The sequence below is a fragment of the Falco rusticolus genome, chromosome 6, assembly GCF_015220075.1.
Source record: "Falco rusticolus isolate bFalRus1 chromosome 6, bFalRus1.pri, whole genome shotgun sequence".
Lineage (NCBI taxonomy): Eukaryota > Metazoa > Chordata > Aves > Falconiformes > Falconidae > Falco > Falco rusticolus.
In genome coordinates, this window is record NC_051192.1 from 24,037,843 (window position 1) to 24,064,981 (window position 27,139).

Consider the following 27,139-nt stretch of genomic DNA (forward strand, 5'->3'; position numbering starts at 1 on the left):
CGCCGCCCCTTTGAAGGCCTCGCCCGTGGCCGAGGGCGCCCGCTTTACCGCACTTTCCGCTGCCCCTCGGCCTTCGCCCTCGCTGAGGGCCGGTACGAGGCCACCGCCCCTCCCTTCGCGGCCGAGGGAGGTGGCCCGGCCAGGTAGAGCGGCGGCTGGGGGCGGGAGGAGGCGCGGTGCGGGGGCGGGCCGAGGCGGAGCGCCCAGACAGCTGGCGCCGGGGTAGCGGCGTGCGGGGCAGCTCCGCGCAGGGGCCGCCGAGCCGCGCCGGGCCGGGCGGTGAGTGGCGGGGCGTGGGGCGAGGCTGCCGCGCCTGCACCTGCGGAGCCGGGCGAGGATGCGGCGCGGCTGGGGGCGGGTAAAGTCCGCCGCGGCTCCTTCCTCCTGCTCATCCCGTCCCGGGACGGGGGAGGACGGCGGCAGCCTCGGCGGGCTTCACCCTCCCGGTAACGCGGGGGCCGTGGCGGCGCGGGGCTGGGCGGCGGCGGGCGGCGGGGTGATACCGTAGCGCTCCCCGCGGGGAAGGAGGCGGCGGTAGGGCCGGGGCGGCCGCGGGGGGCGCGCGTGCTGCAGCGCCGCGGGGCGCGGGGAGAGCCGCTCGGGCGCCGGCGGGCGGTCGCGGCGTGTGCAGCGAATAAACTATGTTTAAAACGCGCCGAAGCAGCCCCCGTGCTGCCGCGGGGAACCCGCTCCCCTCGGCAGGTCAGGTCCGCCGAAGTAGGAAATACTCGCGGTGTTTTGAAATGGACATCTCAAAACAAGTATTCATCGTACCGGCATGTGAAAAGTGCTAATATATTAAAATGCAAATATGCATGTATACTCGGCAGTGCTGTTGCGTGTTTCCTGTTTACCATGTTAATTAGAAGTTGTAAGGGAAAACTTCGGTAAGAGTAATCCACGGCAGCGTTTGACCCAGTAATGCTCATTGAGTGATGCAGTGGCTCTGTATAGTTCTGGGTTTTCTAGCCCAAAACAAGCCCAAGTATTTATTGAACCTCATTAATGAGAAATGTATGACTTGTAATACAACTTACACCTTTGAAGCTATTTTCTCCCGGTGCAACTCAGCCAGTGTGGAGAGGAAAGTTAAACTCCCCACTCTTGCATTTTGTGAGGGAAGTTTTGACCAACAGTTTGTTCCCAGTCTCGCAGATGCCGGGATGCTTTCTTGTATTATTTTGGGTGACGTTAACTAACTGCAGAAGTTTGAGACTGGGGACATACGGTGTTGGTATATTGTTAGGCAACATGAGCATACTTGTAAACAAACAGGCAAAAACATACAGAAGGATCTTGGGATTTATACTGTTCTTTGAGGATTTTGTTTTTCTTGTTCTTTTTTGAGAGCTTGTGTTGTTCAATACACTGTTTTGTTTCCCTTCGCTGTGTCCTTTTAATTTATAGGTGGTGCTAATACAAACAAATGTATTATAGAAACAATTTCGACATTAACCAAATGTATGTTTGTTTGTTTGTTTTTTGTAGTCCACTTCACAATTTCCAGATTCTTCCAGAGAAGACAATAAAAAGAAACCAGTTTTGGAAAGACTTGGAAATCTGTTTGGTACAGGGAAAAGGAAAAATGTCAAAAGTTCACTAGAACACGCTTCACATCGGAAAGGGGAGAGGTCAGGTTCCCCCCCCAGAGCGCAGCCGATATATTGTAGGCACGTAAAGGAAGGACACGAAGCTCCTCAAGTACAAAACCAAGTGAGAAACATCAGTGCTGTTTGTGAGACACAGGAATATAATTTCAGTGGGGAAGTAGGACCGCTGTATCGTGATACCATTTCAGAATGGAATAGCAGAGGAGTCTCTTCTGACAGTGAGTGGTCAGCAGACTGGAGCAGCAGTAGTGAAACCATTAAAAACTCTTTCTTTGAGAGTAGCCTGAATGTGGAAACCCTGGAACTGGAGAAAGAATCCATCACAGATATAAATAATTCCACAACTCCAGATTTCATAAAAAGCTTGAGAAAGTTGCCTAGTGAAGACTTAGAAAAAACTATCTTAAGCCACAAGCAGCTTGTGAACACGTGGGTGTCTGAGGAGCCTGGGCATGCAAAACCAAAGGATTTGCCATACGAGTTGGAATCTGCAGTGAATGAACGCACTCATTCTGCTAGAGTGTTAACAGTTGATATCTATCTAAGAAAAACAGATGAACTCCTTAATGAACCTGTGACTGTTACATCCGAAGAAAACTGTAGTGACTCAGACACGATGGATAAAAAATCTGCTAATAAAAGATCTGGGAAAAGGAGAAAATCTCAGTCATCTAGTGACATTCCAAATGGAGAAAGAAACCAGGCTGAGACTGCTTCAAGAGAAGAATCTGTTTTTGAGGATGATGTCCCTTCTGAGGTGTTTTCAGACAAGATAATAAACTCAGAAAGAAAAGTGAAGACTCCTCAGCAGACTCCTGAAAGGAATTCCTCTTCCCCAAGTAATAATCAGGACCTAAGAGTTGGATCTGCTCACAAAGGGGCATCTAAAACTGAAGCTGACAAAGGCAAGCAGCAGATCTCAAATGCAACCCCTGCAAGGAGAAGATCATACAAAAAGAATCAGTCGGATTCTGTCCCCATTTCCCCTACTGGTTTGAAGGGTCAGGGAAAAGATTACTCTTCAAAAAGGCAACCTTTAGCATCACCAGAGAGTAACCCAGTGACAAAAAGAACTTCTGTGGAAAAGGGAGCTATACCTGTGGCTTTTGGGGAAGACGGCTTGGAGTCTCCCAAATCTTTGGCTGCTAAGACAGAAGACGCTGCCTTGGTGTTTACTGAAGGCAGAAATGAGACCAAAGCAGTAAAGCACGGCAATGGTTCAGATGGAAGAGCTTTCTTGCGTACTGATGGGATTAAAAATGGAGACCTGTGTACGTCAGCTGAGAAACAGACAAATTCTGATTTAGACAGCTTGAAGCTGAAGAGTTCGGATGCTTCCAGAACAGTCACAACAAAGATTAGCCTGTGAGTAACAAACTAGCTTACCTTATCCCTGTGGCTGCGATTTTGCCTGTATCTCTGTTTAGGATTCTATAGGAACACTAGCTATCTCTCTCTTCTCTATCTAGATTATTTTCAATTAAGAACTGCCTTTTTAAAAAAAAATCATAATTACAGTTAATACAACAAACACTGTAGTTAACATGTGTTAGAAAATTAATTATTTTTTCCTTTTTTTTTTTTTGTGGATAGAGAATTTCTTTGTGTCAGTTCCATTATATGGAATAATTTAACATAAATAGAAGCTGCTCTGTCATCATTGTCAGGGCCCCAGTTATTGCTCAGATTAGCTTGGCTGTTACTGACCTTAGTGTAGTTTTGCTGTCTGTAACCAGCTGAGGATGTGGTTGAAGGTTTTGTATGTGAAAATCTCAGAATAAGGAAAATGATCAAGTTGTTCTTTGAAACAACGTAAGTTCTGCTGGTTACTTTGTGAAGACATGTAGGACACAAGGTAGAACTTGATCCATCAAATGATATGATAGATCAGACTCCAGAAATGTCAGTATGTATAGTTGGTATTGTAAGTATGTTTAGGATGAATCGCTTATCAATTTTTATGTGTGTGAATAACATCAGGAATTTGCAGAATTGTGCATATATTAGTTTGCAGGATTTGGTTTTAAACTCAAAGAAATTGTCATCTGTCAAACAGAGGAGATCAGTGGTTTCCTTAGGATTATAAAGTGGATATATTTATAAATTCCACTGTAATGACTAGTATGAGTCCAGCAATTGATTTCCTGGATTCTATTATGTTCTTTTCTACAGTAAATCACTTTATGACATTTGTTACTTCCGTTGTTTGATTGTCACAGCTATGTACTATGCACTATTGCTTTCCTCATTCTGGTACGTTCATTTATACGTGAGAAGAGTACATTGAATCCTGTAGGTCCACCTGAGGTACACCACATGTTCATAATTGCTGTGCAGTCGTGTTACAGGGATGTGAAGGTTCAACATTACGGCTTAAGAAACATCTGTGTTTTCAGTTATGCTTCCCACATTGGAGAAGCACAGGAGCATTTGGAACAATTTCCTTTGCGTGATTTGTAATACTCTACATAGAGTTTGTTCGTTTGTAACTGAATTAAAACCGCATAATACTGAAAGTTAAATTGTGGTATTTTTGTACGTGGTGATGCTTTGCTGTCTGGCAGTATAGATTACAAATCTTAAATTGTGAAGTTTTGTATGTTCACAACTTCAAAGGAAAGGTAGCTTTCATATTTTTCTCTTTGTGTTACTGTCATTAGCGATGATCAAGTTATAAATGCCTGCGTAGCTGAATTTCATTTTTCTGGGTATCCCCTTGGCTTGCTGTACGGTGAATTATCTTCTGCTGTGCTCATAGACAAGTATCTTTTCTGACAGATTTTATTTTAATGAATAAACAGCTTGTTCTATTTTACCTCATTTTATGGGGTGTGTGGTGCACTGTGTCTTGGCGTTGCTGCTGCAATAGGAACTTTAGCCCTGGGTGGGGACTTCTGTGTTGCATGCAAAGTTCCTGATGCATCTGGTAGCTGTCACTGCACAGCACTACAGTTTCTTGAGCCAGACAAACTGATATGGTCAGATTACCTGGTAAAATTTGTAGTCATTCATCAGAACACATGAACGGTAAACCTGGATGTGGATTAAGCTGCTGTAAAATGGGAAAGTGAAAGATGGTGCCATTACTAGAAGATGGTATTGTTTTTTGTTCTCTTGTTACTGCTTTGAACTAGAGAACAGATAACTTTTCCATTTTCAAAACTTGAAAAATTATTGTTAGATAATCCACATTAATCCCTTTCAGACTGAAAAACAGTCATTTACTCACAGACTCGTTTGCCTCCTATAAGATGGATTTTGTATAATCAAAGTAGTTACAACTTAAAAATGCATACTGTCTCTTACTAATGACATTGTGCCAATTCTGGGAATCAAGTTTCTTTAGAAACAGTTTTAAAAGAAGTTGGTTTTGCTGGTTCTCTGCAAGTAATGATAGTGTTTTCTGTCTTTTCTTCTTTTATGTCTGTGTACTGGAACTTGGAAGTCACAGGATACTTCTTGCTCTTGAAAGGGAAAACCTATCAGGTTTGAGACTAAACTGAGGTTGATGGTACATCTTAATCAGTAAATGAAACCTCAGGCAGTAGTTACTTTGATGTGCTTAGAGCAAAACTTGGCTTCAGTTGTCAGATTTGATGTTCAGACATGGTTTTGTAGTTGCCTTTGCATTTATGCCCACTTGTTGAATTATTCTGCTCTGTTAACATGCCATTTTTCTTTGCTCACCTCAATCTGATGTTTTGGCATCAACGTTTTTTGGCATCAGTTACGTGCTTGACATGCTTTGGACAGTATGCTTCAACTATGTGACTCACCTTCCATTTATGACTCGTTAGAAGAGGTTTAACTGCTTGCTCCCACAGGTTAGCTGCAAGGTGTAGCTGAAGAGAAGGACATCAGTATTTCTCTTGTGCCTGCTTGTTCCTGGCATTGCAGATCAGCAATGGGTAGCAGGAATCAGTCACACTGGGCTGTTTGTAAGAAAGCATTTGCACTGTTAAGTGAATCCATCTTTCAGTGCTTTCCCCCCATACTAGAGGGGAGACTTAAAGGATGCTCAAACAACATCTACTTTTAAACAAGCTTTGAAACTCGGTTCTTGCAATAAGACATATCTTTTGGCTGCATTTAAAATCAGTATTTCTTAGCATGGAAAAAGGTGTAATGAAAAGACTAGTTAGAGGAGGCCAGCTGTAGTGGATGGAGCTCCAGGGCTGAGCTTTCTATTGCTGTTTGGTGTCAGCTGTTCTTCCTGCTACTGCTGCTGTGCAGAAATACCACAGAATGTGAAATACAAAATGCTAAAGTGGTTGTTTCTGCATAAATTTGCAAAGCTTGAAACTAGGCTTGTGAGGTGTTAGGTGTTCATTTAAAACAGGTTTTGGGCATGGCTGATAACTATCAGCGTTAACCATTAAACTTGCTTGTGACAAGGCATACAGGGAGAGACAGATTTTATTAGGAAGATATGTTATGTGTTATGTTGAAATGCATGTAGTAGTGCAAGTGACAAAATGATGGTATGGAAATGAGTCTGTTGAGATAACTAGGCTGTTAGTGATACCTCTTGAAAATACAGGTGGAAGGAGAGGAATCAATATCCTTTGCTGATCTGAAAGGGACATGAAGGGTCCTGGTGAACAGCAAATTCAGCATGTGTCAGTAGTGCATCCTCGTAGCAGGTGAAGGCTAGACCTATGCTGGGCCATGTTGCCAGGAGCATAGCCAGCAGGTCAAAGCAGATACTGTTTGGTGCTCAAGAGTCTGCATCTGTGGCATTGTATCAAGTTGTACCTCTCCCTCCTATTCCAACTCTCTTCTGGTACAAGAGAGATGTTCACAAAGTGGAATGAATGCAGTGGGGAGCCATTAAGAAGGTGATGGCACTAGAGCATACCATGTACGAGGAGAAGCTGAAGCAGCTTGATTTCTTCAACTGAGAAGGATATGGGTAGACCTCAGTCACCTCTCACTACCTACAGAGGTATTACAGAAAAGGTAGAGCCAGATTTGTCCCTGAGGTGTGCAGTGAAGGGACAATAGCCATGGTTGCAGGTTGCAACAGTGAACTTTCAATGGGGTATAAGGCAAAAATAATTCACAGTGATGCTGACTGACCTGCTGTAACACTTCCCTAGTAAGGCTGTGAAATCTTGACCCTTGGAGATACACAGAACTTGGTCAGACAAAGCTTTCAGCAGCTTGATCTAGCTTTGAAGCTATCCCTGTTTTGAGCAGGAAGTTGGACTAGCTGATCTTTAGACGTCCCTTGCAACCATCCAAAAAAGTCATAGAATAATTTAACTTCCAAAAGGTTAGGAAAAACAGTTGTACTGCAGATGAAAAGTGGTGTCTAAATATATTTATGTTTTGTGGTAGTTCCCTCCCTACCTTCCCCCTTTCAGGAATAATTTTTTCCTTTCTCTGGACTTAAATTTTCCAAGTGTGTTTGATTAGCATCTATCTGAAGTATGGGCAGTTGTTCTTAAGTTTACTATTTCCTTTTTTATTGATCGTGTGTTCTTCATAAGGGCCTTATGTGAACCAACATGAGCAGGCTGGTAGTTACCATGAGTGCTGTCGGGAATTCTTTTCCAAAAAGACATGGTGATGTTTAATAGTTGCTTACTGTGTAGATTCTTAAGCAGCTAATATTGGGTTCCTTCTGTTATTTCAGTAAGTTTGTTCTTCATGCTTTTCCCAAGAAAAGAAGCTTGTTCAATGGAGAGTCTTGCTTTAGTATGCTTGGGATGGGTCTGAGGAGAAGGAGGAGAAAGGAGTGATCTCAGTTTTTAGGTTGTTCATATTAACTCGTATCTCATGCTTTTTTTTCTTGAACTAAAGAGCTGCCTGAGTGCTCGGTGAACACAGTTTGTGTAGATAAAAAAGAAGAAAGCACTTAAATACCAGAACCATCCATTGATTGATAGAGCATTTGAGGCTTTGGAGATTGTTGCTGCAAGCTGGTTTTTTATCTCCTGCCATCATCAGTCTTCATGTAGTGCAGTTTCCATCTGTGCTGCCACTGCAGAGTGTCTCCAGATTGCTCTTTGGAGAACAGGTCTGCCTTTGAGGTGATGGTGGTGTCCTTGACGCTCCTTATCTGACTGATAAATCTTGAAGACAAATGCCCTGCATCTTCACCTCTGTTCATACTGTTCCTGCAGTAGCAAGTGACATGGACAAATGCTTTTTCCTGGATGGAGGTATTCAGAGGAAGGAGGCTTAAAACCCACGGCTGCATGTCATCAGCCTTCTGCCATAGTACATGAGTACTGTGTGCTATGTACTTGTACATGCTTTCTCTATCCACTCTGATGGAGAAGTTTCTGTAAGTGTTTCCTAATTCAATTCTTGTAAAATTAGCAGGTTTAGTTTACACAATTTTAATTGTTAGCTGACTTTCCCTGAAGGAAATGGGAGAGTCCTCACATGCAGTGTTTGCTTAGCCAAGTGATGGTGCAGTGACTGGGGGCAGTTTGCTTTTCCACCAGTACTAATGAGGCCAGAAGAGGTCTTTCACTAGATTTGAGGTTGCTTCTGCAGTGTAAGGGCTTCGAAGGATCTGGGCAGCTGTCTTCAAAACTTGTTGGAGAGGTACATTCAAATGTTAACCAACTCATTATCACCTTAATGAATTGGGATTTGTTTCCTAAACTCTGTAGGGAATTGCATGCGTGTAATTTATTCTGCCTATTCACTATTAAATTTTAATGTCTGTCAGTCATGCCTAGTTAAGCTCTCTGCCTCAACTGCACATGTTGTAGGCCTCTGTTTTTTGTTTTACTGAGCATTACAGAACTACATACATGTTTGAAATATATTCTCCTTATTTAGTGTCTAATTTTTTTTGGTTGTTCATATAGTTACTCCTTTTTTATTTAATTCCTTTTGAGATACAAAATTTTAAATTTAATATGACTGGAAAATTTCATTGTAATGCTACATTTTCTTGTTTTGAAAATTATTTACAAGTTTTTTTAAGATTAATTAAAGATGTAACTCTGTATCACTTTGCTTCCTGTAGTCCAGCCAAACTGAAGAATGTAGAGCTGAATTTTAAAGCACCTATGAATCAAGACAGTTTAGAAGGTGAGCAGGAAACTCTTGAAAAACCAGTTAATAAAACTAACAGCAACATTGCCAACAAAATTTCCTTGTTTGAAAATAAATGTGCTAACCAGAGCCAGAGGCCTACTGACATCCCTGCTTCAAAAAACAGTACCGTACCAAGCACATTTGTTGGCAGAGCAAAGCTGAAATTTGGAAAACAACCTAAGGAAAGCGATCAGCCTGATAAAACGTTAAATAGGCAAAGCAGTCGCCAGAAGTTACTTGAAAATGGCACACCAGAGAAAGAAAGCGCTGCAGAATTAAAAGGCAAAAATGAAGAAGGCTCTGCCTCTTATGAGGATATTGGGAAGACAACAGAACTTAAAGTAAAAGCTGCAATATCCCTTTTTAACCAAAGCAGCAAAAATGATGCTGGTAGCGTCTCTGTGAAGCAACCTGATCCAGAATTAAACACAGCTAAAAAAGAAAGTCCACCTTTTAAACTGCCTTTGCACTTGCCCAGTAGAACTGAAAATACTCAAGATACTTCCTACAAAAGAAATAACACAAGCTCAGAATTCCACAGAAATGAAGAAAAGATGCTGCCAAACACAGATGTTTTATCACCTTGCAATGATGATAAATATCCTTTACCATCCCATCAGGTTTCTAGGTCAGAATTTAGCAAGATGGAAAATAGAGATAAAAAGGCAAAGCCGGGAGATTTGAGCTTTGCAGCACCACAGTATGATGACAGCAGTCAAGATGGCATATTGGCATCAGAGCACATTATCAATACACAGAAGAGCCCCGGCAAAACCTGTAATGGATCTTCTGAGGATGATAGCATTTTTGATTCCCCATCTGACATGAAGAAGTTTGCTGAAACAATAAAAAACCTGGACAGCTCAGTTTGTTTACCCCAGAAAAAGAAGAGGTCAAAGCTTCCCAAGTCCCCAGCACCCCACTTTGCAATGCCTCCCATTCATGAAGACAACTTAGAGAAAGTATTTGATCCTAGTGTGTTTACTTTTGGTTTGGGACTGAGGAGGGACAAAACACAGGATCTGTTACCAGCCCAGCAAATTAAGATGCAAAGCCTGGAAACAATAGCCAGAGTCAGGCCCAAGCGTGCCTCAACAGAGCAAAGTATCATATTCAAAGCCCTGCAGTCATGTAATAGAGAGGAACCTGCCTTTACTCAAGAAATAAATGGAAAGGAGAACATTGATGGTACAGATGGTGAAATTAAGAGATCCCGGCTTGAAAAAAGCTCCCTCTTCTCAAGCTTGCTGTCTTCTACATCTAAAGAAAAGGTTTTTAATCCCTCTGTCACTTCAGTAAATAACACTGCAACAGCTTTTACAACTGATTCCTCGGGGATGCCTCCTTTACAACAGGATGTTTCTGGGCCGTTCAGCATGCCTCAAAAATCTGAGGTAATTAAACATCATTCATGAAATGCAACCATGTAAAATGTTGTTGATCTGCTGAATGACTGTTAATTTTGATTTTGCAATTCAGTCTCTTTCAGATGTCAAGTTTCCAAGTTTTGTGGAGAAGTATATGCAAGCAGATAGTGCAAAAAAAGAACTAAGTTTACAAATGCCCAGTTATGGGAACCCTGAGAAAAGTTTTTCCAGCTGGCTGGGGACAAGCAGATATGAATCAAATGTCCCCGCTGGTTTATTAGATGTGGATGTAAGTACTGTGTTGATTAAAATCTGCCTGGAAAGTTACCCAGCTTTTTTTATTTTCTATAGATGATGTGCATACATTGTGTTGTTTTGTTTCCCTTCTTAGGGACATGCATAGATTGTAAATACATGGAGGTGAATGTAGGTGTGGTATCAGTTTCACCTGATGTCGGCTACACGTGAAAATGAGATGGCATCTATTAACATGATTATGTTTCTTCATGCTGCCCTTGTTTTGAGATTATTCACAAATATGGAAGTGTATGTTTGAATAAGTCTTCATACTTGATTTTGTATTATTTTGAAACGGATCTCATGTAAACATGTAAATTTTATTTTTTATTGTAAATTAGTAGAGTGTTTTCTGTGAACTTCAGAAAGCTCATGCCTGCTTCTTCTATTGACACTAACCTCTCTCCTCTTCCAGCAAGACACTCAGCCATTACACTGTTAAATGAGTAACAGGACAAGCTTTTCTTTTTTAGCCCTCTTTTTGTTCCCAGTATTCCTGTGCATTTGATAGAACATACATATTCTTAAATAATATGTTAAGAACTGCAGAATAGTAATTTTTGAAAGTGCCGCTACAGTAGAGGGTGGCGATTCCTTTGGCTGATTAGGAGCATCTATTCATCATGAGTGAAGGCAGACTTACGTTTTCCCTTTGAGGCAACTTTACCCTAATGTGGGAGAACTTTGTGATTTCTGTTTTCAAAATGATGAACCGATGTCCTATGGTATTTGCTGTTTCTGTTGATGTGGGCCTTTGCTGTTACCTGAGAGGAAAATTATAATCCTGAGATCTAAGAACCGTGGGAAGAAATAGGTTCTCCAGAGTTTAATAACTACATTAATGTGAACTGTGGAATTGAAGCAGCATATAAAAAAGTTTGTGAAATACTCTTCCAAAGCTAATGGTTATCTGCTGTTACAGTTCTACTAGAAGGGAGTGGAGGAGTAGTAGAAATAATCTTCTTTCTTCTTCACATTGCAGAAGGAAATCATCCATGGTATCTTGCAATTTTGAGGATGTAGATTTGTCTTTCATGAGAAATGTTTTAGTGTGGGGATAAAAGTTAGGGGGGTTGTTTGCAGTGGTGTAGACTTATACGGCCAGTTAGAAAGGCTTTCTTACTCCGGATGGTCCTGCTTGGGTTTTGAAATCTTGAGTTTAAAGCTAAATGAATAGTACTAATTTTTTTTTTTTTTTTTTTTTTTTGCTACTTAAACTGTTGCTCCTGAGTGGGTTTCAATTTTTCAGTAGAGTATGGAGGCCTGATATGGCAAGGGTGTATGTATACATATAAGCTCACTGTTGAGAGAAGCCTGTTAGGTTCCAAAGGGTTGCAGGATTTCTGTAGCACTGTTGCTGACTCGGAATTGTCTTGCTCAAGTTAGACAGGAACTGGAAATGTTTGTATGATGTATACCTACTGTGCATCTTCCACTGACTAAGAAAATGATGATGCGATGGCTAATGGGTAGCGTGAAGGAAAAAAGTAAGGGCAGCCCAAAACAATGACTTTGTAATTCCTTAAAACACAGAGCAAGTTCTAACTGGAATTGAAGCACAGGCTAAAAAACCAGTCATGCTTCAACACATCTTGATGATGCTACAGAAATCTGATGGTGGTTAGGAACTCTGTTTTGAGACCACTACCTGCCCTCTGTGCTGACTAATACGTTCTAATTAGTTCCATGCACATGTTGCTGGTTATCTTAGGCTGCAGCCTATTTAGAGGCAGGACCTGTCTGGGGGTTTTTGTTGTTCATTTGAATAGTTCCTAGAAGAGCAGGACCTTGTCCCAGAATGAGTACTCCTGTCCTTGCTAGGAAACCAAACACATAATTGCAGTGCTTGCTTTATTTGTTTTAAGATGAAGTGATACAACCACAACTTTTCCATGTATTCTATATCATAAATTTTATCACTGACTTCAGCATTGTTTTAGATTTTGTGTACCTCAATGTGTTTTATTTGTTCTCCACATTTGTAGTCTATCACTTAATGCAGAGTGTCTTGTGTTTTTTGAAGAAACCTATCTTGTAACGAGGTGTTCAGCACAAAATTGATTATGCTAGTTAGTTCATACATGGATATGCCATCATCCCTCCTCAGTCTTTTCATATATTCCTTCAAAATTACTGCATGCTTTGTGGTTACTAGACATTTAAACCTTCATTAATATCTTTATCATTGTAGAGCATGTACTTCATTAATGCCAGGTTTTAAAGTAGTCACTTGGTTTGAAACTCCTGGAATATGTAGGAAGCTGATCAGAAGGATTTTAAAGCATTTCAAATCTGAGGCTAATTGGCTTCAGTGAAATGATAATTCAGGATTAAAAAAAAAAAAGTGTGTAAATTTGTACATTTGTGGCAAGATACTCTTCTTCAGGAGGAAGAAGGAATTGAAACAGTAAATAGGTGTAGTTGAAGTGTTACCAGCTTTTTACTGTTCAGACTAATATTTGTTTTGTTTTACTAGCTCAGTTTTTGTAGCTGAGCATCTTCATTGAATACATTTTTGATTTGTGGGTTTTTTTGTTACTTTCCTCTCCCCGTTATTAGGCACTTTCAAGAAATGGACAAAGTAAAATCAATCCCAGACCTGGCAAGGTAAGATCAATTTTATTATCTTTACTGTTCCTCTCTATGTTTAAAGCATACCAAGATAGAATTATATGTTATTGGTGTTTGTGGTTTTTTCTTGTTTTGTTTTTTTAACACAGCTGGTGATATACTGTGAATCAGACTATCAAAAAAATGGTATCGAAGTTTTCCATGATGTTCTGGATTGCAGTTCTTGGGTTCTGTCACCAACAATTTTAGTTAAAGTCATCAGAGGGTGGTAAGAGATTGATTTTTACTCTTCGTTATTGGTCTATCCAAAAATCTTTTGAAACCCAGCATGCAGTTGACAGTAAGTCTGTCTTGCAAACTGGCAATGTAAAGTAGACATTGAGCAAGAACGTGGCATTTTTCCTCCACAATAGGAAGTTCTGGGCTGGGAAACTTACTTTACTGACAAATTGAGTGAGTGTTAAGATCTAGAAGGCTGCAACATTTCACCAGGCATAGGCATGGGATGAAATGACAGATTCTGTCCAGCTACACTGCCCTTTGACTCCTCTCCCCTTTATGGGTTCTTGCAAAGTATTTGGATTGGGCTAAAGGATTTTAAAGCCATGTCTGACATGGATTTGGATGCAGAAGATTAATTCTGTGTCCAAAGGTATAAGGTGGTGGTGTAGAGATGGTTGACTCTTTCTCTGATAAGTCCAGAGGGAATTTTTCTCTAAAAGCTATATTGCCTAAGAGTAAGTCAAAACAAGTTCATCTCCTACTTTCTTCATAGTATTATGAGAACAGCCATTATTAGTTTGGATAGCGTGGCAAGTTAAGTTGTGGCCGGGCTGTGATACAGTCAAACAGGTTCTCAAAAGTAGTGATCTGATAGTAAGCTGCAGGAAAAAAGGGCTAGCTGCAGTAGGAGGTACTGGGAAGCACACTGATTGCTGTTTAGCTTCAGAAAACTGGAATGAAAATCTTTTGATCTGTGTGAACCAGGTCTTCTTTTTTTAACGTGGACTAGGGGACTGGGTGTTTTTTTTCCCCTTTTCAGCTGAGAGCTTGGAGCAGAGGGTGGGTTGTATTTGCACATGGATATAGTTTTCATCTAGTGATATATTCAAACCTGCTGTTAAAGTTGTGCTTGTCTTCTGAGCAGTCTTATCATCCTTTGGCACATCTGTACAAGCCCCTGTGAAACTTTAGACTGCTGTTCACAGGATCCAAGTAGCATGTCTGTTTATACATGACACAACAGTCTGCAGTGTCAACATTTTCTGGCCTACAAATTGGTTCTGATTGGTATCTCATGCAAAAGTCTGGTATTCACAGACAGTAGTCTTGCTGCCCCAAATCATCAATTTAAAAAGGTGGAGGAGTTTTGGATGAAATTACAAAGTCAGTGGTAGGCATATTTGTTTTTACCATTGTTTTTAAAAGTATCACAGAGACCAGAAATGGCTTGTATCAGCAGTACTGGGCAAATAAGCTGTACTGGGGTGGCAGGAAGGGTCTGGAAATAATATTTCTTATGAAAGGATTTGTTGAATGGGAGCATGATTTTTGCAATTCACACTTGATAAAGCACCATTAAAAATGAGATATTTTTTTTTTTATTTTAAGCTGGATACTCTATGAGAAACCAAATTTTGAAGGTCCCTCTATTCCCCTGGAAGAAGGAGAGCTGGAACTCCCAGATATTTGGGGTGCAGGTACTTCTGAAGAGCAAATGGAATGCAAATCTCTAAAGCCTGCAGTGATTGGTTCAATAAGACATGTTGTTAAGGCAAGTAATAGAAGTGAAGTAAATTTGTATAGATCTTTAATGCTTGGTGGTGTTCTATACTGATAAAAAGTGTGATTGGTGTATTACAACACAAGTGTAACATGAGTTGTAAATGCATGAAACAGTCTTCTGTGTTGAATTTTTTGTTTATACACAAAATAAATGTGGGGACTTTTGCACAGTGGGGATTATGGTAGCATGCACTGGAAGGATAGGGCAAGAAGAAAACTTAGCATTTTGGAGGCTATTCTAATAATAAACACTATGTACAGCATATTCTTTTTAGCCTGGTCAGTCTCTCAGGAAAAACATCCCAGAAAACCATCAGTAATTCCATAGATTCAGATTTGCAGAAGATGTCTGTGACTTTTTCTTTTTTTTAATATAAACCAAATTTACACTTAAAAAACTTCAGTGTCAAACACCAAACCTCCTTTAATACTCAAAAAAATAGCCCTGTATGTGGAAACTTACCATGGAGTTTCACACGTGGTGGAACAGCCTTCCTACGTGCACTTTTAACCTACTATTAAGTAGTTACCTTTGCAGGTTGCCAAAACAAACATAACTATAAAGTAATTTGACTAGGAAAAGAAAAAGGAGGAATATATATTGCTTGTAACTACAATTCTTGCTTAAGTTGCAGTTCTCTTCAAGAATGGCTTGCTTGGTATTTTCTTCGGATTTAATTTGCTAGAGGAGATGTTAACTGATGAAGGAAGATGCATTCCTGCCTGGATGGCAGAAAGTAAACAATGTAAATGCTGATTAGAGATTGGCTGACTGTCTTGGTCCAGAGACAGGCAAACTGGCCTAGTTATACTTTTATTATAGGCATCTAATAGCAGTAGTAATTGACAAGAGGGAGAAGCAATTTAAAATAAACAGATGTTTCAAAACTGATTTAGTTATCCACATTAATTACAGAACTCACAGCACAGATTAAGTGATTATGGCAATCTTCATTTTTCAGGATTACAGGGTTTGCCGAATTGATTTGTATACAGAACCTGAAGGGTTAGGAATCGTGACTTCCTTTTTTGACGACACTGAAGAAACAGGAGTGTTCGGCGCCACTCAGAAGACTTGTTCTATCAAAGTACACTGGGGCATGTAAGTGCGTAGTTCTGCATGAACATGTACTGCTATGACAGGAATTTGTTTTAAACTATTTGTTACACCTATCAGACATGCAAGCAAGCTTATGTTAATTCTAGTCCTGTATTTTGGAAGTATTTGTTGACAGTAGCATTAGTACCTCACTGTAATGCTTCCACCCTTGGAGAGGCTGACCTCTTAAAATGACTTGTTAAAGCCAGTTTTCTCCTGCTTGCACATAGTAAAGACAGAGTAACCCTTGTATATTTGTAGCAAAGGAATGAGTTAGCCTCTCCTGCTCTTTCTCATTCAAGCAAACATCGTGAGAGTTTGGGGATGAACTGTTACAAGACCACATTTCCTGCTTGCTTTCCTCTAAACTTTACATCTTTGTACCAGGAGAAGAAAATTTGCAAGCCCTTGTGTTACAAAATAACAGTTGGTGTCACATCTGGACTCTGGAAAGCAGTCTTGTATTTCACAGTGCATTTTAATCAGTGTGTTTGTGGTGATGTTTAGGACATACCTGTTTATGTCACCTGAAAATACCTAGCCATCTGAGTTAGGAGTCTAATGTATGCCATGAACTAAACAAGCTTTTATGAGAAAAGAGACTTGTAAGTAAAATCCAGACATTGTACAATTGGTAGTTTTGATAACTTAATAAACAAACTTGTAAATTGGTACTGAAAATATGCCTCAAAGTGATACTAGGAAAAGTATGTACAAGATGGAGGCCGCTTTCAGAGAAAGCAAGAGTGGAATTGCTTTTCAGTGATGTTGGGTCCTGCAGAACACTTCACAGGGTGTGCAGACCTCGGTTGTTACCTGTTGGCCGTGTTGTGTTTCAGCACTGATGATGGCATTTGCCTTGCTGCAAATAGTCTATTTAACTATCAAAACCTGCCCAACTAAAGACAAGTGTTACATACCACTGCAAAGATGTATTCAAATATGCCAGTAGATAAATGAAGCATTTTAGTTGTTAGGTAAAGGGTATTTTATCTGATTAAATCTTTACACCTTGATTCAAGGAAAAAGTTAAGCACTCGGGTATATAAGGAAATTTTAAGATGTCCAGGCAGTTGGTTCTCTGACAGGAGGTTATTTCTGTTGAACTGCAAGCTTAATGCAAATTACATGTCTGCCAAGAGTAATGAAATCAGGTAAGTTACTTAGAGGTTGATTACTAATTGACTTCATCTACTTCTCCACTTCATTTCTGTCCCTCACTTAAAAGCATTCTGTGAATAGTGAAATTACAATTTTTTTGTAAGAAAGCAGAGCCAGCGCACATCTCTCGGGCTTCAGACTGCTCCTTATTTTTGCATCAGTGTGACAACATTTTTTGCACTAAATCTGTGTAAACTCTTAGTCTTCATTTCTCTGTGTTGCATTTGGATCTCTTGAGGAAAGGCAGACTCGTATTTGCACTAGGAAGCAAACTAGACAGTTGAAAAATAATCTCTCAGATGTCAGTTCATTAGTCCAGTGTAGAAAGAAGTCGTTTCTGCCAATTGCTTGCACGAGAAATTCAGTAAATTGTTGCTGCTTTTTTGCATGCTGGAGGGGTTTTTCTTTCCATTAGTTTACAGGCATGGCATAGTTCACTATTGGCAGTTGAGGAAAGCTCTGATTCTGAGTCACCTTGCCATGCAGGTGTGGTTGTATCTCGTTGAAGTTTCCCAGTGTTCATGCTTAATTGTTGTTTACTAAAAGCTGCCAATGAAAATGAGTCAACGCACCTTTATCTTCAGATTGTACTTTCTCATTCATCTTCCATATGTTTAAATTTTTGCAATGAAGTTAGAATCACAGAATTATTTAGGTTGGAAAAGGCCTTTAAGATCATCCAGTCCAACCGTTAACCCAGGACTGCCAAGTCCATCACTAAACCATGTCCCTAAGCACCATATCTACACGCCATCTCCAGGGATGGTGACTCCACCACTTCCTTGGGGAGCCTGTTCCAATACCTGACAACCCTTCCCGTGATATTTTTTTTTTCCTAATATCCAATCTAAACCTTCTGTGGCACAACTTAAGGCCGTTTCCTCTTGTCTTGTCACTTGTTACTTGGGAGAAGAGACCAGCACCCAACCTCCTACAGCCTCCTTTCAGGTAGCTGTAGAGAGCAACAAGGTCCACCTGAGGTGCTTTTTCTCCGGGCTAAACAACCCCAGTTCCCTCAGCTGCTCCTCATAAGACTTGCTTTGTAGATGCTTCACCAGCCCCGTTGCCCTTCTCTGGACACGCTCCAGCACCTCCACGTCCCTCTTGCAGTGAGGGGCCCAAAACTGAACACAGGATTCGAGGGGCGGCCTCACCAGTGCCCAGTACAGGGGGATGGTCACTGCCCCAGTCCTGCTGGCCACGCTGTCTCAGATACAAGCCGGGATGCTGGTGGCCTCCTTGGCCACCTGGGCACACTGCTGGCTCACGTTCAGCTGGCTGCTGACCAGCACCCCCAGGCCCTTTCCCCCAGGCACTTTCCAGCCACCCTTCCCCCAGCCTGTAGCGCTGCGTGGGGCTGGTGTGACCCAAGGGCAGGACCCGGCACTGAGCCTGGTTGAACCTCATGCAACTGGCCTGGGCCCATCGGTCCAGCCTGCCCAGCTCCCTCTGCAGAGCCTTCCTGCCCTCAGCAGATCAGCATCCCGCTCAACTTGGTGCTGTCTGCAAACCTACTGAGGGTGCATTTGGTCCCCTTGTCCAGATTGTCGATAAAGATACTAAACAGGACTGGCCCTGATCCTGAGCCCTGGGGAACATCACTTGTGACTGGCCGTAAGTTGAGGGCCTACTGAGTGGTGAGACACAACGTATCAAACATTGAGCTATAGACAGCAATAAAACGTAAGCTCCTTGTTTGTTTCCTGGAACCCTACGTCTGTGGTGAAGCTATACCAACTTGTGCCAGTTTGCATCAGCTTGGAATCGGCCTTTTAAGCATAACAGAGTGCTGGATTATTTTAAAGTCTTTCTGATATCGCCAGATTTATACGTTATGATCCTTACATGATTGAAGGGTTGGCTGCATAGTGTTCCAGTTTACTGTTTGTTTAATACTGCTCCATGCTGCACTTCTGAGAGATCAGTAAATTTAACTGGAAGAAATACATCGCCATCCTTATGCAAAGATCAGCACTATGTTTCTTTGTTCCCAGTGATTACCGGCTAAGATTTTCTTGAAAAAGCTTTGAAAAACTACCGTTGCTGTCCCCATCAGGAATTTTTAAAATTATGTCTTTCAAAGCAGATTTATTAGCAGATACAAACCATGAGGAAATAGATTTCTAAGGAGTTGTCAGGTTTTTCTATGTATAACACAAGTTTAGAACTTTGTGTTGAAAGTTTTTGCAACAAATTCAAGCCTAGGTTAGTAGAGATCTTTTAAGTTCTTGAAAATTGATTCTGCATATTTTATAACTACTCTAAAAATAATACAGAATAACCTTAAGTCTTGAAACTTGAGTCAAAACTTGAGTTGCCTTCAGATAAGAGAAAATCAAATTCTTAACTGTCTGTTCATTGTACTGATAATTTTTTTTTTTTAGCCTGTTCAAACAAAACACATCTGTTATTGGCAGTTCCTGCACAGGCACTGAATTTTGCCCATATGCCAGCTTGTAGCTGGCAATTGTAAAGAAGCAAAGTTTTATTAAGGGTACAGTGTTGTCTTTCCTAAAGTAGGCATATTGTCTTATTCTTTACTGTTCAGAAATGTTATGAGGTTTTTATCTTTTCCTTTCCTTATCCCCACCCTCCCCTGCCCTTTAGATGGCTAATTTATGAAGAACCTGGTTTCCAGGGAGTTCCTTTAATGTTGGAGCCTGGTGAATATCCAAATTTAGCATTCTGGGAGAAGAAGGAAGCCTACGTTAGGTCCATGAGGCCCTTGAAAATGGTAAAATACTGTTATTACTTGCAAGTTACATTACCCGTGTTTATGTGTAGAAATGTTGTGTTAAAGTGGCTAGATATTTCAAGACTCAAAAAAATGTAACTCTTTGAAAAACAGAATTTTTAGTCTGTAAAATACTTGTCTCTTTCAACATTTGATTGCATCCATTTCTGTTTTTAATCTGCCTTTTTGTTTTCACTTGTGTTCTTCAAGGAAGGTTTCATCTTAATTCTGTCTTTGTGAAGAGCTGATGATTCTTACAGTTGCCTATAAGTATAGACAACTTAATTTTATTATTTTTTTTTTACAGGGTGGTCGCAAAGTTGAATTCAGTGGAGAGCCAAAGGTAAAAGTCAATATTTATTTGATTGTCCAAAGTTATTTTATAACACATGAGGTACACATGGGTAGATAAATATATCTTGACTCTGTACCGGCTACTGATGGTTTAGCGGCTGATCCTGCTGTATATGACTATGAAACTGCAATTTCTGTCACATTTATGCATCCATCATTTACATATATGACAGTATTAATATCTATCTGGATAATGCAGGTGGGTAATGAACATTCAGGCCCTCATGTTGCATCTCTAAGGGAAAGACCTCTTTAAGAAGACAGAGACATCCCACTAATTATTTCCATAATATTGCCTTCTACTTTATGTGCCCATGCAAAAGAAACTGTCTGTTGTCAGAATTTATCATGCTCTCTGTAACTTTTCTTTTACTTCATTTCTGCTGCAGGTAATCATTTATGAGAAGCCTTTCTTTGAAGGGAGACATGTGGAAATAGAATCGGAGATCTTTATGCTTGATGACAAGGAGTCAGAAGAAAAAACAAGCCTTCCACTTACATCAGTGGGATCCATGAAAGTACTGGGAGGAATGTAAGTGTGGGAGAACATCAGCAATATTTCCCCTTCTGCTGAAGTAGTAACTCCATAGGCTGGAAATTGCAGTGGACAAATTCAGTACCCATTTATTTTCTCTGTTTTCCTGGGTTTTGGGTTTAGATAGAAGCCTGGGTTAAATTTGCAAATACAGAAAAAGAACAAATTTCACACATATGTATCTCCTCCATAACAACACAGAGTGGCTGTTGTCCGTTTTCACATGCAGACTGTTGTTGTTGTTGTTTAGTTGGGTCGCTTATGAGAAGCCTGGGTTTGAAGGCCATCAGTACTTGCTGGAAGAAGGAGCATATCGGGATTGGACAGACTGGGGAGGCTATGATGAAGAGTTGCAGTCACTGCGACCAATTGTTGGTGTAAGTTCCAAGAACAGGTAGTAGTCATCTCCTGAGTGCATTAAGATGTCATGTTGCATTTTCCTTATGATGTTTCTCTTTCTTTTAACAGGATTTCACAAGCTCCCATATGATAATGTACAGTGAAAAAGACTTTGGATCAAAGGGTTCCAATATTAATGTGTTAGGAATTATTTCCAATCTGAAAGACACGGGGTATGGGCTGAGGACACAGTCTATAAATGTGCTAAGTGGCGTGTAAGTGATACTTACAATTACCTGTTAATTTTAAATGTGCTGTTATTTTCAGAATTTGATGGTATTTTTCAGCATTCTGACTTCTAATGCCTGTGTGGAGTCTTCAGATAAAATGTTCTGCCCTTGACTGCAGAATATTAAAAGTAAAATGTTTGTGAACATGTGTAGTAAATTGGTTTTCTTTTCACAATAAGATCAGATGGTGCCAGAAAATATAGACTTAATGTTACACAAAGTAGGAAAGTATGAGAGGGTGTTTCATTGCAGAGGTAGAAATAGCTTGTTCTCATGGCTGTATTTTTACGGGTTTTTTAAAGCATTTTAACAACAAAACTGTTATGGAACTAATTCTCAGGTTTGACACTAATTTCCAGGCTTCTTGTGTTTGGCCAGAGGTAAATTCCTTGCTTTCTCTTGGTTGTGTGTAAAATGGAGATAACTCTTCCTATGCTCACTAATACGTTCTGGTATTAAGGATACTAACTGTTCTAAAAAGTAACACTATAGTGAATCCTGTAGGTTAATAGTGTTTTAGTATCATGGTGGGGCTTTTTTTTAGTTTTTTTTGAACGCAGTCATTCCCAAAACTTTGTGTTAGCATGGCCATTAACAACTCTCACTCTTTTGTACCACCTATGTTGTCACACACAGTCAATAAGCTGATAGACTGCTGTTTGATCTGTTCAGTACATCAGTTACACAGCCTTGCAGACTGCATCAAAGCATTTTGGAAACAGAAACAAGTATTAGCAATCATGTCTCCAAATAGACAAAATTATGAGAGGTACTGTCTCTCTCCCTCTCTGGTATGCAGGTGACTTGCTGAAAGCTCTCCTTTACCCAAAAACACCCCTAAATCTTTCTCTGTGTTTTCTGTGCTACATCCTTGCTAGTTTTGTCTGGATAAAGATTGCAGAAGCAAGCTCAGTGCATTCCAGAGGAACGCTTTTAGTTTGTATATGAATATGGTGTGACAGCAGGTTTTTTTCCGCCTTGTGACCTCTGAAGCCACCGTGCTCTTTTGTCTTCTGTAATACGCAAGGGAGATTCATGGGAAAGAGTCACCTCTGAAGGTTGGAAAATAAATTGTGGGTTACCTATCATGCCCTTTGTGTAGTTGGTCTAGTAAATGTGTCTCGCAGCTGAGATAGGAATGGTACTTGAGTTTGCATATTCCAGTGATTAAGCGTGACTCTAATACTCTGGTGGTAAAGGTGGCTAGAAGTCATTACAAACAAAACTCTTTTCCCACAGACTGCTACTGCCCTGTAATCTCACCTTGTAGTCTCTTAAAGATGTAATTTGTAGTGATAAGCTTTTATAAAAATGTAGGTGCATTGTTCATAACAGGTGACTAGCACTCAGCTCTTAACAGTCTTGTAGGACCCTTTTGTTTTCAAAGAAGTTGTGAGTGTTTGGGGGTTTTGTGGTGGTGTTCTTGCTAATGTGTCAGAAAGGCTGAATGATTCATGTTAAATCATGCTTGGTAATACAGTGCTTTATTTTAAGTGTTAAGTAACAGTTCAGGTGAAAAGGTTTTCTATCTTTTTCTTGCAAGATATGAGTCTTAAAAGTGATGAATAATCCATTGAGCAATTTCCTGAGCTGGTTAGACTGTAGTGTACTGTGACAGATTCAGTAATAGCTTGTCATAATATTTCAAAGTAACCTTCCTGGTATCATATTGAAAATACTTCATTAAAAAGAAAGAAAAAGTCAAAAATATAAAACCCTTCATAGCAACTGTTTAACTACAGGTATCTGGGGTAAGCAGTTACAGCAGTAACAGATAACAGATGATCTGTATTTCCCACATAATTTCATTGCTTCATAATTTAAAGGGTATATCAAAGGAAACAAAGCCTGACACTGCAGTGCACAGATACTACTGGACAAGTTCTAAGCTGAATTGCAACTCTAAACTGTATGCTGAAGACAGCCCAGCTCTGCATTTGGGGACTGAATAGTCCGTTTTGGGGTAATTGCACACTAGCTGCATTAAAATTTTCAGCTGTTGTGTTTCTGAAGGATATTTCCAAGCAGTATTTTAACTTCTTAGCTAAATCCATTTTAAAGACACAACCCCCAAAAAAGTTCTAAGGTGATGAGGGCTGACAGTTTTAAAAATTAAAATGTTTGAGTGTTCTTCAAAGACCAGCCAAGCATAAAATCCAGGATATTTTATTATTGTGCCATTGAGGTGAGAGAAAGCAATGCAGACTGCCTGAAAATAGGAGAGGCCTTTCTTCTAAGTAGGGTTTGATCTTTACTTCCAAATTGGCAGAATTTTAAGTGGCGGAAAATGGAAGTATTTACTAGCAACGGGTAACACCCTTTACAGGTTTAAGCAAGTACCAAAATCAACTGTTGTACAATTTTGATTTCATCTCTGCTTAAAAAACTCCCGAAGCTTACATTTAATAGTGATCAAAATCACAGAAACTGCATATTTGAAATGTGCCTTTTCTTTATTCATAAACTCATGAAACTTTAGCCAAAAATACTGAAAAAACTCTTTGTCTTTCATTTGATACTTTTTGAACTTGGTGGAAGAACTTTTCCAAATCTTTTTTACGTAGGCGTTTGTTTTACTGTGGTCCTGTAATCAGCCTGGTTTTCCCCTAATTTTCAAGTAATTAGTCTACAGAGCAGATTTGGCTGCTTCTAGTGTACATATGGATAGTGATATTAAGGAAATCATTAGGTGATGAATAGCTCATATACAGGAGCCAGAATGCAGTAAATTTAATCTAGATGCACTTAGGAAGGTAACACGCATGAGACTAAGGAGACCTGAGGTACAAGAACAAACCTCCACTGGGAGCTGAAAAGGGCAAGAGCCCTTGCGTGCCCCATGGGAAAACATTTCGGACAAAGCTTCTGCTCCCCTCCCTTTCTGAACTGAGCTGAACTGACATCAAAAAAACCTTTTCAAGGAGTCGCAAAATTAAAGTTTGCGGGTCTCTGGGATACTAGGAATCACAAGCACAAAAGGGTATGATAAAGAACCTGTTTTCTCTCTTTCCTAGAAACAGAGTTTTATTACTTCATCCTCTCTGTTCATCGTGCTACAAATCTGCAAATGCCACTTAACTTCCTGGCCCCTCGTGGTCTGTCTGCTTAGTATGTATGGGCCAATTTAAACTCATTGACTCCATGTAGTCTTTAAACTTTAAAGATTATGGATTCTATTTCAGACCTGAAGGAGTGCTGCTGTCCCTGAAAACTTTCTGTTTACAGCTATGGCATTTAGTTTAATGAAGGTGTTGTCATTTCTTTTAGTTGAGAGAGAAGGTCCTTCTAGGATGTAGGTAATCTGTCCTATCCTAAAATGAGTCTGATCAATGCAAAAATGGGGATTACCCCTCTCAGCTAATGTTAGAAATAGCAAATGTGAAGAGAAATGGCCAATGTTATGAAAGATAAAGTTAGGTAAGATGAGTCACGGGCTAACCATGGGCAAAGATAATTTTTGGCAAGTTATCTGCATTTGGATTCTTGACTGTTCTTTCGGACACTGTTTGGAGCTGTGCTTCCTAGACATCATATATAGAAGACTCTGGGGAAAGATACTGTGTGTGTAATAATATTAACAATACATAAATGACACTTTTCTCAGCATCTTTGGTTCCAGGGGCTTGGATGGTGCAGAGGAGTAAAGGTCTCCAGCACCACCCTACCAGCAACCTGGGTGAGGCTGTTGCTCAGGCAATTTGTAGAGCTGGGTTCTACAAAAACTGTTAAGAGAACTGGCTCCATGTAGGGCAGGGTGGTTGCTGCCATGTGGCAGAGCAGTACGTCAGTTTTTTTGTGGTGCCTGGTTACTGACTCTCCTTCTCAGATATGGAGGCGATGTCTTGCTCTCCAGGCCTTTCTGTTACGTCAGAAGCTGGATTAAGGCAGTGCTCCTTCCTAAGGATAGTCTTTTGAGGTCTGACAGGTTTAGCTGGTACTGAATTCAGCTGCCTGTCCTTGATGATGTTACTACTCTCAGCAGCTTGTAGGGGCTTCTGAATGAAGTGGAAAAGCGCAAGTATTTCACAGCAAGCCCTGACTCTAGAAGCTCTCTTAACTGCATGGGCTAACTTGCATGGGAGAGTGGTACTTACTTACTGAAATCCCAATGATTTCAGCATAAACATATGCAAGTGAGTCGATTACTTCTGTATTCGGCTTCTTATTAGATGGGAGAAATGAAATAACTGCTATTGAGAGATTCTTAGGAGGCATCTGCCATATTTTATCATTCACTTAATATCAGAAATGCTTGTTTGCATAGATGTCAATGAAGTTAAACTGTCATGCACAGTAGTTGTACCCTAGCATTTGTGCACTGAAAAATCTAGTGAATGTCTGCTGAAGAAATTGGTTAAGAAAACCTCATTTTCACAGCTTCTGGTATATGTGGCATACAGGTATAGACACACCTGAGACATTTGAACTGTCTGCTCAATTTATTGTACATACCAATGTCTCTTTGATGAATTACTATGAGGTGATTTTGAAATGTGCCTTGAAATATGCCTTAAGTAATTAGTGCATAACAGGTTAGAATAATTGATTATATCTGAGGCAAACCAAGAGATGTGAACAGTGATAAATGCAAATCACTGCATGGGTGTTTGCCATGGACAAATAATAAAAAGTTCATCCTCTCAGCACATACATGTTGATGCAGCTTTATTGCAGTTTGAAGTAATCCCACTTGTTGTATCTGCAGAGATTCTGGTATTTGGTTTTGGAATAAGTTTAACAGAATCCAGTTGCTTGACACAGAGATCATTTTATGGTGAATTTACATGGTGAAAGTTAGCCTCCACTGCACATTTTAAATTCCATATCATTTTACTGCTTTATGATGTGAAATTTTTTGTTTGTGTTGACATTCTTAACTACATTAAGAAGACTGCACTGAAAGTGGGTTCTGGCATAACCTAGCATACACTCCTTATGCAACGCATTGGCTAAAATTAAAAGCTGGTTGTTGGCGAGTAGAAGATTATCTTGTAGAACCAGGGACCAGCAAGATGTCCTGATCCTTATGTAAATGTAACCAATGAAACTCAGCTGTTACTGTGGCCAGTTCTAATACTGCCACTCAAAAAAACCCCGAACAAACGAACAAAAAAAAAGAAAAAAGGAGTTTAAAAAAGAGCCAAAATATAATGATGGGAAAATTTGGGAAATCTAGCAGTGAAAGGCAACAGAAGTTATGTAGGTTCTCACAAAACCAAAGGTAGTGCCTGTGTGGGAATGCATTATCTGGGCTTTCAGTGCAGAGCAAGGGTTAGGAGAATGCCATAATAGATGGTTTATTAGACTATGCTTAGCAAGACTAGCTGACAATGGATACTTCAGACTAGAAATAAAGTGCTGCAGGGGTGATTGAATGTTGGAGAGGTGTGTAGTGATTTGGTTGCTTTTCTGTGCATCTCAAAAGTTCAGGGTCTTTCAAAAAAGGCATATTCTGACTGAGACAGAAATTTTGGCCTTGATGCAGAAATCTGAGTTTGTGACCTGTGTCAAGCATGATATCTGACTGAGTAGTTATAGTAATGGCTTTGAATTTAAATACATAAATCTGGTCAAATCTGTGATGGTTTCAATACTTAGCTTTCAAGGATGTTCTTCCTGCTGATGTCTGTGATTCCTAGCAGAGAACAGCCTGCTCTCATGAGCATATATGCCTGTTGTTGCAGCTCAGCTTTCTGTTGGGGTTTGCTTGAACACAACTGAACTGTAGGTACAGGCAACATTAAAAATCAGTATTACTATCTTCACTGCCCAGATGACTCTGAAAGTTAGTTTTATCCAAAAAAATTGCATTCTGACATCTGTCTGTTTTTCTTGAAAAGAACTTACCTAGATAAAATAATAGAATTGTGAAACATCCCGAAATACTCTTACTGGAGTCAGCTTTTAGGGTATCTAGCAGATGATGTACTTTAACTTG

General features: G+C 40.2%; 1 protein-coding gene across 1 annotated transcript in view; it reads left to right on the top strand.

Moving 5' to 3' along the window:
- The first annotated feature begins 208 nt into the window (after positions 1–208).
- Positions 209–27,139, top strand: part of CRYBG1 (crystallin beta-gamma domain containing 1) — a 45,822-nt gene continuing 18,891 nt past the window's right edge. Inside the window, exons 1-13 of the mRNA XM_037392661.1 lie at positions 209–279; positions 1,489–2,975; positions 8,599–10,063; positions 10,149–10,325; positions 12,893–12,940; positions 13,054–13,172; positions 14,516–14,678; positions 15,652–15,791; positions 19,557–19,683; positions 19,991–20,026; positions 20,427–20,569; positions 20,823–20,949; positions 21,041–21,186. Coding sequence (XP_037248558.1) covers positions 2,227–2,975; positions 8,599–10,063; positions 10,149–10,325; positions 12,893–12,940; positions 13,054–13,172; positions 14,516–14,678; positions 15,652–15,791; positions 19,557–19,683; positions 19,991–20,026; positions 20,427–20,569; positions 20,823–20,949; positions 21,041–21,186 — 3,440 coding nt within the window. The 5' untranslated portion in view covers positions 209–279; positions 1,489–2,226. The remainder of the gene's footprint in view (positions 280–1,488; positions 2,976–8,598; positions 10,064–10,148; positions 10,326–12,892; positions 12,941–13,053; positions 13,173–14,515; positions 14,679–15,651; positions 15,792–19,556; positions 19,684–19,990; positions 20,027–20,426; positions 20,570–20,822; positions 20,950–21,040; positions 21,187–27,139) is intronic.